The sequence below is a fragment of the Monodon monoceros genome, unplaced genomic scaffold (genome assembly GCF_005190385.1).
Source record: "Monodon monoceros isolate NGI ecotype Baffin Bay Population unplaced genomic scaffold, NGI_Narwhal_1 Super_Scaffold_15, whole genome shotgun sequence".
NCBI lineage: Eukaryota > Metazoa > Chordata > Mammalia > Artiodactyla > Monodontidae > Monodon > Monodon monoceros.
Window position 1 is genome coordinate 25,488,105 of NW_021703771.1, and position 14,507 is coordinate 25,502,611.

Below are 14,507 nucleotides of genomic sequence, written 5' to 3' on the forward strand. Positions count from 1 at the left end.
AAAAAAATTACTAAATCTTTAACCCAGAAAATTAAAATTAAGCGATATAAATAATATAAGCAGCTCACATCTCTATGTTCTGATATATGTGCATGTAAACTGCATTACATCCTTGGACTTTTTACAATTAGGTTGACCATATATTCTATCATCCAAATCAGAACACTTTTGAAAGCAAAAAGACACAGTGTAATAAGCAAAACAATTGTCCCCAGCAAACTAGACTTATGGTCACACTACTCAGAATAAAGTTTCATCAGTTCTTCAGTAACTAAAATCCACTGGTTGAAGTTCAGGACAAATTTTAGGGAGCAGTGTGGTGCAGTGGGGAAAAAGACTTGAACTGATAAACAGGATCCTGGATTCTCATCCAATTTTGTTACTTATTAATATCCCTGAGCTTCAGTTTCTTCCTAAATTCAAAGAAAGAAAAAATAATACTTTCTACCTCATAGCGGTGTGGTAAGGATTAAATGAGAAAAAAATGAACATAATTTTTCAGTGTAAACTACAAACCACTTATACAAATCCAAGTTATAATACCGAGTTCCACATTTTGAGAAATACTATTCTACTTTTAAAATGGAATAAAATTGTACAAAAGTTCCAAAAATTTCAAATTATATTTCAGAATACGATTTATTAGTCTAAAAATATTTATATATGTAAACTAAAATCTGCTCTCATTTTTTTAAAATGACTACACTTTTTATCTAAATATATTGGGTACTGTGCATAGAAGTTGTGATGTAACTGATATGCTAAATATTTTCAAAAGGACTGTTTGACAATCGAAGCATGCTATCTGGAATTATATTTTTAAATGACTGTAAAGAGATGTTTTCTTTTTTTTTTTTTTTGCGGTACGCGGGCCTCTCACTGTTGCGGCCTCTCCCGTTGCGGAGCACAGGCTCCGGATGCGCAGGCCCAGTGGCCATGGCTCACGGGCTTAGTTGCTCTGCGGCATGTGGGATCTTCCCGGACTGGGGCACGAACCCGTGTCCCCTGCATCGGCAGGCGGACTCTCAACCATTGTGCCACCAGGGAAGCCCAAGAGATGTTTTCTTAAAATCATTATATTAAAAAATTAGACAGAAGTTCTCTATATATTAGATTTGACAAACATGTGGTTTTCAAAATTGAGTTATTTTTTCCAAAATCACAAAGAAGTAAAAGCTTTTCCATCAACTGATCAAAACTGTGTTCAGTTTTCACAGTTGTTCATATTTCAAACTATACTTTAACACATCACAATGGGCTGCCATTCTAGAAAGTGCCCAGATAAACTTGCCATTAAGTGGCTAACCACCATCATTTGGCTAGGGGCTCACTAACATCCTCTCCCAAACACTTTAGTTTTCCTCTATATGGGACTGGAATTTATTTTCAAACTCTTAACAGGATCGCTGAAAGGAAACAGGAGAAATACTTATAAAGGCAGGCCTGAACTCATTCCAGAGGCAAGTACTCTCACAGCAATGCGTTGGAATTATGCCCAGGAGGGAAGTGTTTTTGCAAATGAACATAGTGCCACAGTTAAGCATAAGGTATTTAATTCCTTTGTCAACATCACTAAGGTTAAAAATTAAGAACGTTACACGATAGACAATTTACCTGAATTAGTGCACACATCCTTTTTCGGCTGAACCATGAGGAGGCATCTTGAGTCCTTTAATCACATATTTTTAATGAACTCTCACTATTAATACCTAATTCTACCTATTCCAATGCAGATTAAGGTAGATGACAGTGAACTAATTTTACTTAATTTTTAAGTACCTTGGTGCAGTTTGCAGGCGACAATAATTTTGGTACTCAAATGTGGTTCCAATTCTCGAAACCAAAATAAATGAATGTGAATAATCTTAATAGTACCACATTTAATGAGATGATTTTGTTCATTTGGAAGAAATTGGAGTCGTCATGGTAAATATATCTCTTTACTGCAGTTAAAGACTGCTTTTCTTACTAAATTCTATACTTAGGAAGTGTAGAACTCAAACAGTTCCTGTTTGTTTTTCTTAACAAGTAAATGTAGAAATCAATTGAGTTAAATCCACAAAATGAAACAAAAGAGACTATAACGTGCTTTAAAATTTTTTAAACCTTAAAAGAACAGGACTTTTAATATTATTTCCTAGTTTCTTTTTAGACCATTTTTAATTGTCTAAAGGCCTTGTGGATAAGGCCTTTTATATGCATTTTTATGTGTCCCATTTTTAATTGTGCAAACATTTAAAATTCCACTTTCACATCAATCAAAATCTCCATACTACTGAAACCGGCTGCTTTCACAGCTGAAGTGTAATAGTGTGTTGTTAAAATGTTCTTATAATAGTTATTGTTGAATCCACTGTCATTTTCAAGTACTTGTCAATAAAAACATTTCCAGTCAATAAAAACATTCCTTTTCATTGAATTAATTAGTTCATTGAGAATATTTCTATACTTACCAAGTGGAATAGCATTCTGCCTATTAGTAGTGATAAATCTCCATCAGTTTTTGATTTCCACACATGTGGAACCTGCAGGATGTTCTACTTGTTAAGAAATACTACTAGTGAAGGAAAGGAGAAGAGGACAGTGGGTAGACAGGTTTGATTCCTTCAGGGAGTGTCAAAGGAGGCTGCTAAATTGGTCAATGGGACCAGAACCTATAGCATCTCTATTTGTTTAGCTCAGAGTTCACTTTACAATGTCAGCTATGGCAGGAATGATAATTGAGTGCTGGGTCATAGGCATTTTATATGCTAGCAACCATCTACATGAAGTATTTAACTCTTCAACCAGGACAGAAAAAATATATTTGCTCAGTTACTCTACCTAAATAATGTGTGCAGTAGAAATATAATGTGAGCCACATATGTAATTCTTAAATTTCTAGTAGCCACATCAAAAAAGAGTAAAAAGAAACAGTTGAAATAATTTTAATATTTTATTTAACCAAATATATCTAATGTATGATTCTTTCAATACCTAAGTAACATAGAAAATTACTAATGATGTTTGTCGCATTTTTTTTGTACTAAGCCTTTGAAATTCAGTATGTAATTCATACGTGCAGCACATATCAATTTAGAATCGCCACTTTTTAGAACCTCAGAGCCACATGTGGCCACCGGCTACCTTATTAGACAACACAGATCTAAATATTTATTAAATTATTTCTTGAAATGTTCTACTAGAATGAGAATTTTATGGGGAAGTAATGTGATTTACATAACAAACTACTAGGACCAAGGCATTTAAGTTCAGCAATGAAACAGAATAATATTTGCCAGGATTCTCCTTGCTTTCTGATGGAAACCAGGGCAATACTGTTGCGAAAGTCCCGGCTCTGGAATCAGAACACCCTGAGCTTGAATCTAAGCTAGGACAAATACTACTTACTAAAGTAGCTGCAATCAGCAACTTACCCTTGACAGCCCCATTATTTTTTCTGTAAAATAGAGATGATAATGTTATCTATCTATTAAATGAACTCGTATGTGTAAAGCACTCAGAAGAGTATCTGCACATAGTAAATTAGCAAGAACATTTAGTTACAATTATCATTGTTAGCTACAATTCCCTCTAAATTAACTAGGATGTACAAATATTAAAATTATGCAGCTGGCTTAGGGGTACAAAGAATACATGAAAGTTATTTTGGGGAACGTATTATGTTTTCTAAGTTATAAGAGACATAAGTAATATAACCTTATTATATTTTCAGGATATCCACAAACAGAAAAATATCTATTAATTTTGAAGGTCCCTGTGACATACTTTTAAATAGAAAAATACTGGCCAATTATTATGACCACATAAAGCTATGTAAGAGAAAATTCAGTTTTACTATACAAAGGAAAAGGTTCACTAATTCATATGCTATTATTGTTTCAAAACAAACAGAAAACGTCCAGCTGATGTATTCCGATAACTAAAACTTACTTTGGCCCACTTCCACAAAAATGTGGTCTACCTATAATATGACTTATCAGAGAAATACTCCTTTAATTATTTAGTCCAGGAAAGAAATATGGCTTTGGCAGAAGCAACCTCAGAAAGTTAGCAAGGGAAATTTGATGATTTTTTAATCAAAGTTTTAGTACTTATAAAAAATAATTCTATAAGTTTGTAAATCTATTTGCATGTGTCTTGCCTATTAGTAGAACTCTTGTTAGCAGACCCCTTAACATCCTTTTTCTGTTATCCACAAGGCCAGACGATATGGGTTTCAAGACAGGAGGAATCACACATCATTAAATCCTGATTAATCTCACCTCACTCTTCCCAATCTCCTCTCTTAAATCTCATAGCCCAATGTGCAACTGTTGTCTTCTATGTCAAGCATAGGGCCAATTAAATTTTAGTAACAAATATTATCATCGCCGATATTTATTGCAATATTTACTGAATCCTTAGTGCAGATATCACTATGGGGAATCATTGATAAGTTCAATAGTGACTTTACTTAAGATCTACTCAATTGGGCTGCTGGTACACAGCAGACTCACTTGTTCAAATAGTCATTATTACTTAATAGTCATTATTACTTAAAATCTCTGATACAGAAGAAAGTGCAAAGTGAAATTTTAATAGCACACATTACTTACGTTCACAAGTGTCCCCTTTTTGCTGGTAGCCTGCTTTGCAGATACATTTTCCAATGGGCACTAACCATTCTCCTTCTGCACTGCAGTGCATCCTGGGGGAGTTTTCCGCCTCTTCCTCTGCACTGCTGACACATGTCCCTCGGACCTCGACTAAAGAGGAAAATTCTGAACCAGTCACTGTATCTGGAAAGACAGCTAAGTTCTCAATAATGGACCAGCACTTCTTGTAGTACACTTTGACCGAAACCAAAGCTATGCAAGCCCCTACATCCTGAAAGGCAAGATAGAATCCCTTTTTGGACAAAGGTCCAATCTCTCTCACCTCAGTGTTAAGCTTCATCTTTCTTTCACCAAGGTCACCTTGGGTAAAACTTTCATCTGCAGCAATGGTGTCTATTTTTACATAGAGGTTTTCTCTTATATTCCTGCCAGTGTCGTAGTCTGTTTCATAATAGTACAAATTAAAGGTTTCCTTGCAAGTTCCCAGGACTCCAGGAAGACTGTTACAATCCCTCAGGGTGAATTTCAATTCTACAAAAATCCTTTGTGCATTGCCTTTCGAAATCCAGTTAGTCCGCAGCCAGTTGTTTTGGTTGGGCTCCATGACCTGGCACACCTGGTATGTTCGGATCGGGGTATAGTTCTCATCCAAACCACTAATTTCTTCCCACTGTAAAATTTAGAAAAGGTCATCAGTCATTCAGCAAAAAAAATAACATTTGGCTTTTGCAAGTGCATGAGGAATCTTTAGTGTAGCACAAATGCATATCTTTCAAAGAGCTAGGTGAATTCCTACCCTGACGAACACTGTAACCTTTAGAACAGAGTCTCAGTTCAGCTTCATCCTGGTGTCAGAACATCATTTTTGTTGCTTGTATTGTTTATGCATACAATAAATCTTTCATTTTGCTTAGTATCTGTTTGCAAGTGTATTAGTGTTGCTTTTTACATGTTTGCTTATGCCAATGTCTCCACTGAGCTTGGGATTTTTATAGACTAAAGCACATAACAAAATTACTTAAATTACCATTTAATGCATATACATACAGATACATGGCAGAATTCTTGATAACTCCGTTGACATTTTAAGTGTTGATGTTAAACTTAGAGAGTACCTAAAAACACAGGGAAGAAAATGCCAAGAGTACTCTGAAATGTAAAAGCATTCCACAACATGTTGATAATCATAATGATAAATCTTTTACGATCTTTGCAAAATGAGATATAAGGGAGGAACATTTTACAGAGCTATTTATTTATTGCAGTGTTATATACAATACTATCCATAATGCCATATAACTATAAATAAGTAGTTATAAAAGTGTGATACATCTTTATAAATAAGTTGCTTTCAACAGACAATCAAATGTACATGGCAAATCAGCATGCTGGATCATATTTCAGTAATAAGCTTTCTGACAGGAAAAATATCAGATGGTTAAAAATGTCCATTCATATGCTGATATAATGTACACTACAGCAAACTCATATATTTTCACAAAAAAGGAAAACAATAAGCTTAGCCAAATTTGCAACAATTTAAAGATTAAGTCTTGTATAATCTATCTATATTGCTCATTAGTTAATAAATTCATTTCACCTAAAAGCCTAAGAGAACAGTTATTTATGTCCTTCCTTACCATTATTACAAAATTTCCAAGTTTGTATTTATGATACCTTAATAGTGAAATTGTCACCTACTTATATTCATTTCCCAAACAGGAAATGCCAAATATAAAATTATATTAGTATTCTAATCCAAAGTCACATAGCATGAAATATTTAAACTATCGTTTCAAGAAAAGCAGATGGGAAAATAAACTAATAAGCATGTGGTAATGAGTTTTATTTGTAAAACTCGATCAGAAAAATCAATTTACTTAAATGCTCTGTGAAATATTAACTTCTAACTTTAAAAGTAGTTCTTAGAAAACTAACAAGACAGACAAATTAGTAATATACTGTAATTCAGAAATTTCTTATGATGACATATTATATATTTGCTACAATTTTATTATACATATCATCAAAGGTCCTCAAATGCAGCAAACAACCAATTATCATGTTCAGCTTTTACTCAACACAACTGGAGTTTGTGACTAGTTGATGGAGTACATAGTTTCCTGTTTCAGTTAGCTGCTTATAATTTGCTTGAATGGCCCTTAGCCAAATATAACCAAATTCATCCATTTGGACAAGCAGATTTTAGTCTCTTAATTAGGTTGAAATTATTAAAATAAGTAAAACTAGTAGTAGCATCTACCAAAAAATGAAAAGCTCCAAGGATAAATGAGCTCTTTTGAACAATTCCCTAGTTACAAGAAACGAAGGCTAATTATGAGAAAGGAATATATCTCAAGAATTCCTTTTTCTAGTTCCAAGAACAATTATATTATTTTGTTCAATGTATGAAAAATCAACTTTACTACCAATGAAACTCAGTTAATTTTAATGTTTAATTAAAAATTTACTCCTGCGGGGAAAATTTCAAGATAACTGTTGCATAAATAACAAAGAGTGAAACGAAATAAATGCATTTAATGTAACTTTTGTTTTATTATCTCACTTTCTAAGAGACCGCAGTGATTTCTACAAACACCACCATTGGGAAAGAAGTCTTAATTCGGCTAGCCTGCTTTTATAGTATGCTTATAAAGTTATTTCTAGACACTTATATCTTAATAACATTTTATTTCCAGTTAGATATTTAACCACATGTAAGCCAATCCATTTCATATATGGAATATATTGTCAGTCGTCATTTTCTAATATTATCTGCTGATTCCTAAAGATATGTAGGGTTAACGGTTAACTCAAGATACTTTGGACTGATAAAATGTCCATTTCAGTCCAAGATAACATAGACAGTCATAATTTATCATTTTATGGATTACATGGATGAAATATTACAATAATATATCAGTTTACTTCCCCTTAGAGATTAAAAACCATGCTGTATCTCTATTTGTTTTAATTGATGGATGGTGCAAAATGGGCCACATCTGTCATTGGCAAGAAAGGTGCTTCATTTTTTATTGCGAATGTCTTCCTATAGTGTATATTATTTTACTCATGGAAACTACTCCACTTTCAAGAAAAGTATGACATTCATACTTCAAACAGCATACATTTTATATTTAATCTGTAAATATTTGTCATTTTTTATAGCTTTGTCTGACCAATACAGATAGCTGCAATATGATCTTAAGCGTTTCTCAAATATTAATTTAATAAAAAACCTAAATACTTTAAACAGATTTGCATTGTTCACATTTTGCATTCTTTAACTTCTAGCTTATGACACATTGATTTTATGATGTTCTTATACTCAAAAATCCCTTTCAGACTTTCATTCTTGTCTTTGCAAAGTCTCTTACACTTTTTATATCCTCACTTATACTTCATGCTCTTTGAAACCAGATTTTTTATTGTACCAAAGATTAACTTAAGTAACAATGGGGTACATTTACCTTTCTTGGAGCCCCTTTCCTTAGTCAGGGATGAAGTATGTGTCCTGTCTCACAATTAAAATAAGACCTGAAGACATAGACACTGAACTAAACTTAAGTAAGTAATATATCTTATATATATTAGTAATATATCTTAAGTAATATAAGTAATATATCTTATATATATTAGTAATATATCTTAAGTAAGTAATATATCAGATATATGAAACATAACGGTCAGAATATTTTTAGAATCTACTTATATTTTCATAGGATTTTATTGGACAGCTTTCACTCATTTATGATAACAGATTTTTACTCTGATATGTGCGTACTGTGCCATCACTTCTGATTAATAACAACAGATAGCAGCACAACATATAAATTTAAGAAAATCCAAATCATATTTTAGAGCAAATTTTATGTTAAAATATTGAGCATATTACAGTTTTAGTTATCTTTTCAAGTATATTTTGAATGATGCTAAAACGTTTTTCAAAAGAGGAAAACAGTTTTAAAGAACTACTGTTTTAAAGAACTACATACAACCTACTTGGTGATGATACTAAGGAAGTATAAAGCAACTAAAGAGGTTTAAGTGAGTTCGTGAAAAGCATGTTCTCTGTAATTAGTTAACAGTTATAGCCTGGAACCTGAGGTATGGTCCCACTCACAATAAGAACTCATTTTTTATCCATTTTCCAATGTTCTAAATATACCTTGTCTACTCAAAGAACTCAATGCCTCATTATAAGCACAACAAAATATTGAACAAGATATTGGAGATCAAAACAGTTTAAATATGAAGAATGTGAATAATTCCACTGGGGGAGGAGGAAAAGGTTTTATTTCTTACTTAAAAAAAATAAAGGTTGATATTTTATGAGGAGAAGCCCTTACCCCATTGGGTGGAGAGGAAATCCATTCCAGCTCTGTTTGTTGTGCTTTAGAATCCAGCAGTAGTACTGAAAAAGAAAGTTGCACTTCTAAATGTCAGATGAAAAATGAAAACATGTTTGTAAAAGTTATTAAAGTCGATCTAATTTTTAAAATAATTACCATTTTATGATTAAAAATAAAGAGTTATTTACATTAATGAATGACAAAATGTATACCTACCTCTTACAAATATATTCCACTTTCTTAGGGGAAAAAAGATATTAAAACACTAGCATTATAGTTTTTAATTAAAATATTAAAATTAACTAAAAAACTCAAAAGTACCATGAAAGCAAGGGTAAAAAAATTGATATGTGAAGTATACTGATTCTATAGTAATAATATATTGTAAAGAATTTTGTAAACCACTGACTGCTCTAAACTTTGTCAAATATAATAACATTAACATAATAAAGCATACTTCCCTATTACTCCTCAGCCAGTCATTAATTTGTACTATTCTTCCAAAAGTACTTCCTAGTGCCTTTTGAGAATTGGAGCTTTCTTTTTTTTAAACTTTCCACACACAGTGTCTTCTCTTAAGCCAAAATGAATACAATTAAAAACTATATTAAGCAATGTTATCATGAGAAAAATAAATTTCCTATCATTTACAAGATATATTATTGGGTTAGTCAAACATTTGTTTTCAATATTTCTATTTTTTTAATTTCTTAATATTTCAAAGCAGTACGTAATTCTCAAAATGGAATATTTAAACTTTGACTTGACTTTTAAAAAACAGTTGTATTCTGCTTTTATGCTACCATAAAGCATAATACACTTAACTTAATATTTATATAAATGTAATTAATGCTCCTGATGGTATTAATATAAGATAATGCATGCAAATATCATACATTAATATATACCATACTTCCAATTTAATATATTTTATTGGTTTTTAGGACGATTCCCCTCCTAAAGCATTCACTCTTTGCTCAAACCGGTTGCAGAGTTACATGAGTTTGTATTCTTTAAAAATATTTCTATGATTCTACAGCATTTTAGCAAATGTATCAATTTGTCCAGAAATAATGGTGAATACATTTTCAAGTATGTAAATATGCTTACCATCATCCTCAGCAAAATGTTAAAATTTGAACTTAAATTAAATACATGCTTAAATAAACTTTTCAGTGACCAACAGAGGGAAAAAAATGTGTTTTTAAAGGTAACGAAAATTTGTTACGCTAAGAAAAGAAACAGTTATGTGTTCAACTCCTTCAAGCTAGTCAAGGTTATTCCCTATAACTGAAAATGGATATAGAAACACATTTTTCCCAAAATGTTTTATACTTAAGACTCTCAGGGAGACCATGACAGCACAAACCTTGGTTACAAACACTTGACTCCCTTTCAAATAATAATTATAATTTCAAAGCCACACTTTTAAAATACCAAGTTGTACTTCGAACTAGGAACAGCCATAAATGTTTAGATTACTGAACTTACATTAAGTAACTTTTAAAGTTTATTTTGTTTTTGTCCTCAACGTGGACAAACAACATGGATTCCAGGTACTTTCCTTTTGAGATTACTTATTATTATTTTTTTCGGTCTTCCGCAGTGACAAGAGACAAGTGAATTTAAAACCCAGGAAACTTTCTTGGGTCGTTTTTGAGGGTGAATTAAAACACTGTGATGATTGTTTACTCCTTTTCCGTTACCCCTCAGCACAGCCTGGGGTGGGAACCAGGGATCCCGGCGGGGCGGTGATGATGGCAAACAAGTTAAGAGAGAACAAATGAACAAATAAAACAAAAGGGAAACCGGCCCCTGAGCGTTTAACCAGCTCGAACGATTCACCGTGTCTCCCTTCCGCCGTCCGCTCTCTGTGCCAGCCCTCAAGTGCGCGCTTTTGCCTTCCCGCTCAGAGCACCGAGCGCCAGCCGCCCTTCGCGCCCGCAGAGGCGTAGCCCGGCAGCCAACCAGGACCCAGGGCACGCGGGCCGGGGTTCGGGGACTCTGCGCTCTGCCTCGCGGGCCGGGGTGGGGGATGCAGGGGGTGGGGGCGAGGGTGAGGAGCAAGATGCGGGTCGCCCCCGGCGGAGCCAGCCCGGAGCCGGGCGGGCAGCGGCTGGAGCCGGGGCGGGGCCGCCGGTGGGGCGGGGCGGGGCGGGGAGGGGATGCCAGACTGGCGCGCCCGCCGGCCGAAGCATCCATTACGCCTCCGCCAGACTTGGGCACTCCAGGGAGCCGGTGGCGCCCGAGCTCCAGAAGGAACCGGGAGGAGGAAAGGGGCTATCGGGAAGCGTCTCCTCAGAGGGAGCGCGGCGACGGCATTAATGAAAGGAAAAACAGCGGCTGCACTTCGCCTCCAAACGTCAGACTGACTTACACGCGCGCTCCCAGTAGCCGAACTGACCTCCCCGATAGAACGTGTGCGGGAAAAGGGGAGAAAGGGGGTGCCCCTTCTTCCTGTAACTACCCCCCATCCGCTCCGGAGAGCCAGGCACCTGTTCCAGGCGCTTCCCGGCGCTTGCCCCTGGGTGCCGCGGCGCCGTCTCGGGGCTTGCTCGTTCCCAGAACGGCAGCCCTGGGCCACCGTGGCGCGCCGGGTGCGTTGCCACCGAGAAGCGGAGCGCATTCGTCACCCCCGCCCACCTTTTAAACAGCTCACTTCTGCATGTAAAGAATTCGGCCTCCTAGAATCAGAATCCTCTCCACGTATTTCGCACCCAGAAGAGGAACGCGGGCGAGCAAGCCATTCTGACTGCAGGAACCTCTCCCCCTAGTGATGCAGTTATTTATAGCTCAAACTCCAGCCCGGGTCTGTGCGAGCTCGCGCGCGGGGTTTCGCCCCGGCGGTGCAAACTTTTCCTCGGGTCCCGCTCTTCCAGGGGCATCAATACAAGTTTCCAGGATTCAATGTCCCTAATCGCTAATGTCATGCGAGTAGAAGTGTGGGCTTTGGTTTGTATGGCTGTGTGTTTCTAGCAGATGTGGGTTCATCAGCAAACGCGAAACCAACAGCTGGAAGTTAAGGTTTTCTCTGAATGGGTTCAGCATCAATACAGGTTGCAGATGCGGAAACTGGGGTCAGAAGGTCAGGCTGGATCAAGGAGCAGACTATGGCGTTTGGCTGTGGGAGAGGGTGTTTTGAGTGACCGAAGAAGGGTCCACGAAGAGAATTTTAAAAAGCAGCACAAAATAACTCAGTTTTCAGGGATAGATGGAGCGAGTACCGGTACGTATCCACTCCCGACCACCATGACCTAAATCTGATAACAGATTTCTCCATCCTCCACACTTTAGGAACAAGTAATTATTAGTAGTCTGCTTTTAAATATCAGGAAATCAACCTTAGACTTACAGCCTGCAAGATACGGAGGAGGGCGGGTAGATTGTGACACTGCTCAGAAGCAAGACCTTTCCATTGACAGGATTTATTTTTCCCCAGCTCCAACTACAGGCACCGAAAGGTATTTTACTTTCTGTTAATGGTTCAAAGGAGAAGGGGGTGGGGGGAATAGCCATATACAGGCGTATCTGGCTGCCCAAATGAATCCTGGCTCTAGTCAACCAGAGCTAGCTAGCCCTCGGGGTCCAGGTCTTTTTCAAGGTTAGACCACTAGCACTCCTTAACTGCCGAACTGTGGGGCAGAGATTTGGGGGCCTCTGGTCGCCCGGGAGGCATCTCGTAATCAGTTGCATTGACCCAGCCCGTCCCCTGCCTCCCCGGCCCGGCCGAGCCCTCTGGGCTGCCGCTGTCCCTGCGGCCGCCGGGACCCGCGCGGCGCGCGCTGAATGGAGATGTCTCTGGACCGCGGGGCGCGGAGCGCGCGCCGCCCGCTGCTTCACCTCCGCGGCGTTATTGTTCCGTGCAGGCGGCCGAGCGCCAGCCGCAGGCCCGCGCCGGCTCCTCGGACACAGTGAGCACTTCATTAGTAACCCGAGCATTCGGAGCTCACCCAAGTCACGGCGCCTCTAGAAAGGCTCCGGACTCCAGCCGCTCGCCGGCGGGCTGGTCAGGATACTAGAGGCTGCACTCCCCAGTCTCCGACCAACTCCGGCCGCAGCTTACCCCCAGGGAGACGAACGGCGAGAGGAGGAAGAGGAGAGGGCTAGAGGAAGAGATCTGACCCGCCCGGGGTCCCGGAGAATGAGCTTGCCGGCCGTTCCCACACCCCCGCCCCCCGCCCTCCGTTGCTGCTCACGCCCTCTGTACAGTCTGCGCCAGAAATCCCGCTCCCGTCGGGCGAACGGCCCCGGGAGCGGGGCTGCAAGCGTCTCGGAGCAGCCCGCTTGCCACCCGCCCGCCAGGAGCGGCCCGAACGTTGAGGGGGCGGGGAGCCGGCGGGGGAGGTTCGCCCGGCTCCGGAGGCGCGGCCGGCAACCCCGCGGACCAGCCGGCTCTTGCAGGTAGACAGCTAAATAAATGTCAGAACAAACTTTGCTTTCCCATCACCTTACCTTCCTTTGCAGCCTGCGCTTCCACGGTGTGTGCAAAGCGGAGCAGCCAGATGTAGCATAAAATAATCCATGAAGGGTGCCGAGTTTGAAAAACCATGGTGCATGAGCAGGTTTTATTTTAGGTTTCAGTTGAGTCGCAGCTTTTTAAATGCTGTTTGCTCCGGAGTATGTGGGGCTTTTTTAAAAAACAAAAATTATTGCGCTCCACGCATCGATTCCCTTTCTCGATCTACGGCCGGCTGCTCCACGTTTAGCTTTTAAAAAAAATTTTTCCGTCCTTTGGTCCGCACACTGTTTGCTGCCTGCAAGTCTCCGACTGCAGACCGGCCGCTTGCTCCACACTCCAATAATATCAATTAGGGGGGAGGGGGGCGGGGCTCCGAGCCGAGAGCCTCTGCCACTCGGGCTGAGTGGCAGGCGCAGCCGGCCTCCCAGGCGGCGATTCCCAGGGCTTGGGGGCGGATCCCGGCGAAACGGCCGCCCCGGCCTTGGGGGCGGGGTTCGGGGCGTGGGCCAATCGGCGGCCAGCGGAGTCAGGTTGCAGGTCCAGGATTGCCTCCAGGTTTTGAGCTCCAGGCTGGCGCTGGATGCTCCGAGAAGGGGGACGTGGAGGGCAAGCGAGGTGCGTGCTGCTGTGGGAGCTTTGCTTTTAGCAACCGCAGCTTTCGTGGAGCAGAATCAATCCTAAAATAACGCTCCCAATTTACAGTCGTGTTTATAGCGGTGCTCCTCGCGATCTTTAGAAACCAGAGGGGATGCAAGCCATCTCTCAGCTACCAAGCACGGAGCCGGGACAGTGAAATGAGCTGTGCCTTTAAGTAAAGTGCCTTTTACTTTTTTTTTTGTTGTCACAACCTCCGCGGGTCGGGTAACTTTGTTCTTTTTCTTTCTTGAAGGGTTACTACTTCTCTTTTTCTGTAACTCCAAAGGCGGTTAGCTCTAGGCACCACCCAACACAATCCCTGGAAGAATAAAAGTAACCAGATGTATTATGTTCAAACAATGTTTCCAAGAGTTTGAAACAAGCTTTGGCAAAAGAACCAGAGGAAAAGGGAGTGGAGAAAGGAAGCCTTTTGTTTTATGTGCCCTCTCACTCCCGCCCTAT

The 14,507-nt window shown here is 39.3% G+C and overlaps 1 protein-coding gene across 1 annotated transcript in view; it reads right to left on the reverse strand.

The window, feature by feature from the left end:
• The window catches only part of EPHA7 (EPH receptor A7), a 166,954-nt gene extending 153,204 nt beyond the window's left edge, over positions 1–13,750 (reverse strand). Inside the window, exons 1-3 of the mRNA XM_029224145.1 lie at positions 13,403–13,750; positions 8,948–9,012; positions 4,599–5,268 (exon numbers count right to left, since the gene is read on the reverse strand). Coding sequence (XP_029079978.1) covers positions 4,599–5,268; positions 8,948–9,012; positions 13,403–13,499 — 832 coding nt within the window. The 5' untranslated portion in view covers positions 13,500–13,750. The remainder of the gene's footprint in view (positions 1–4,598; positions 5,269–8,947; positions 9,013–13,402) is intronic.
• Positions 13,751–14,507: the final 757 nt, after the last annotated feature.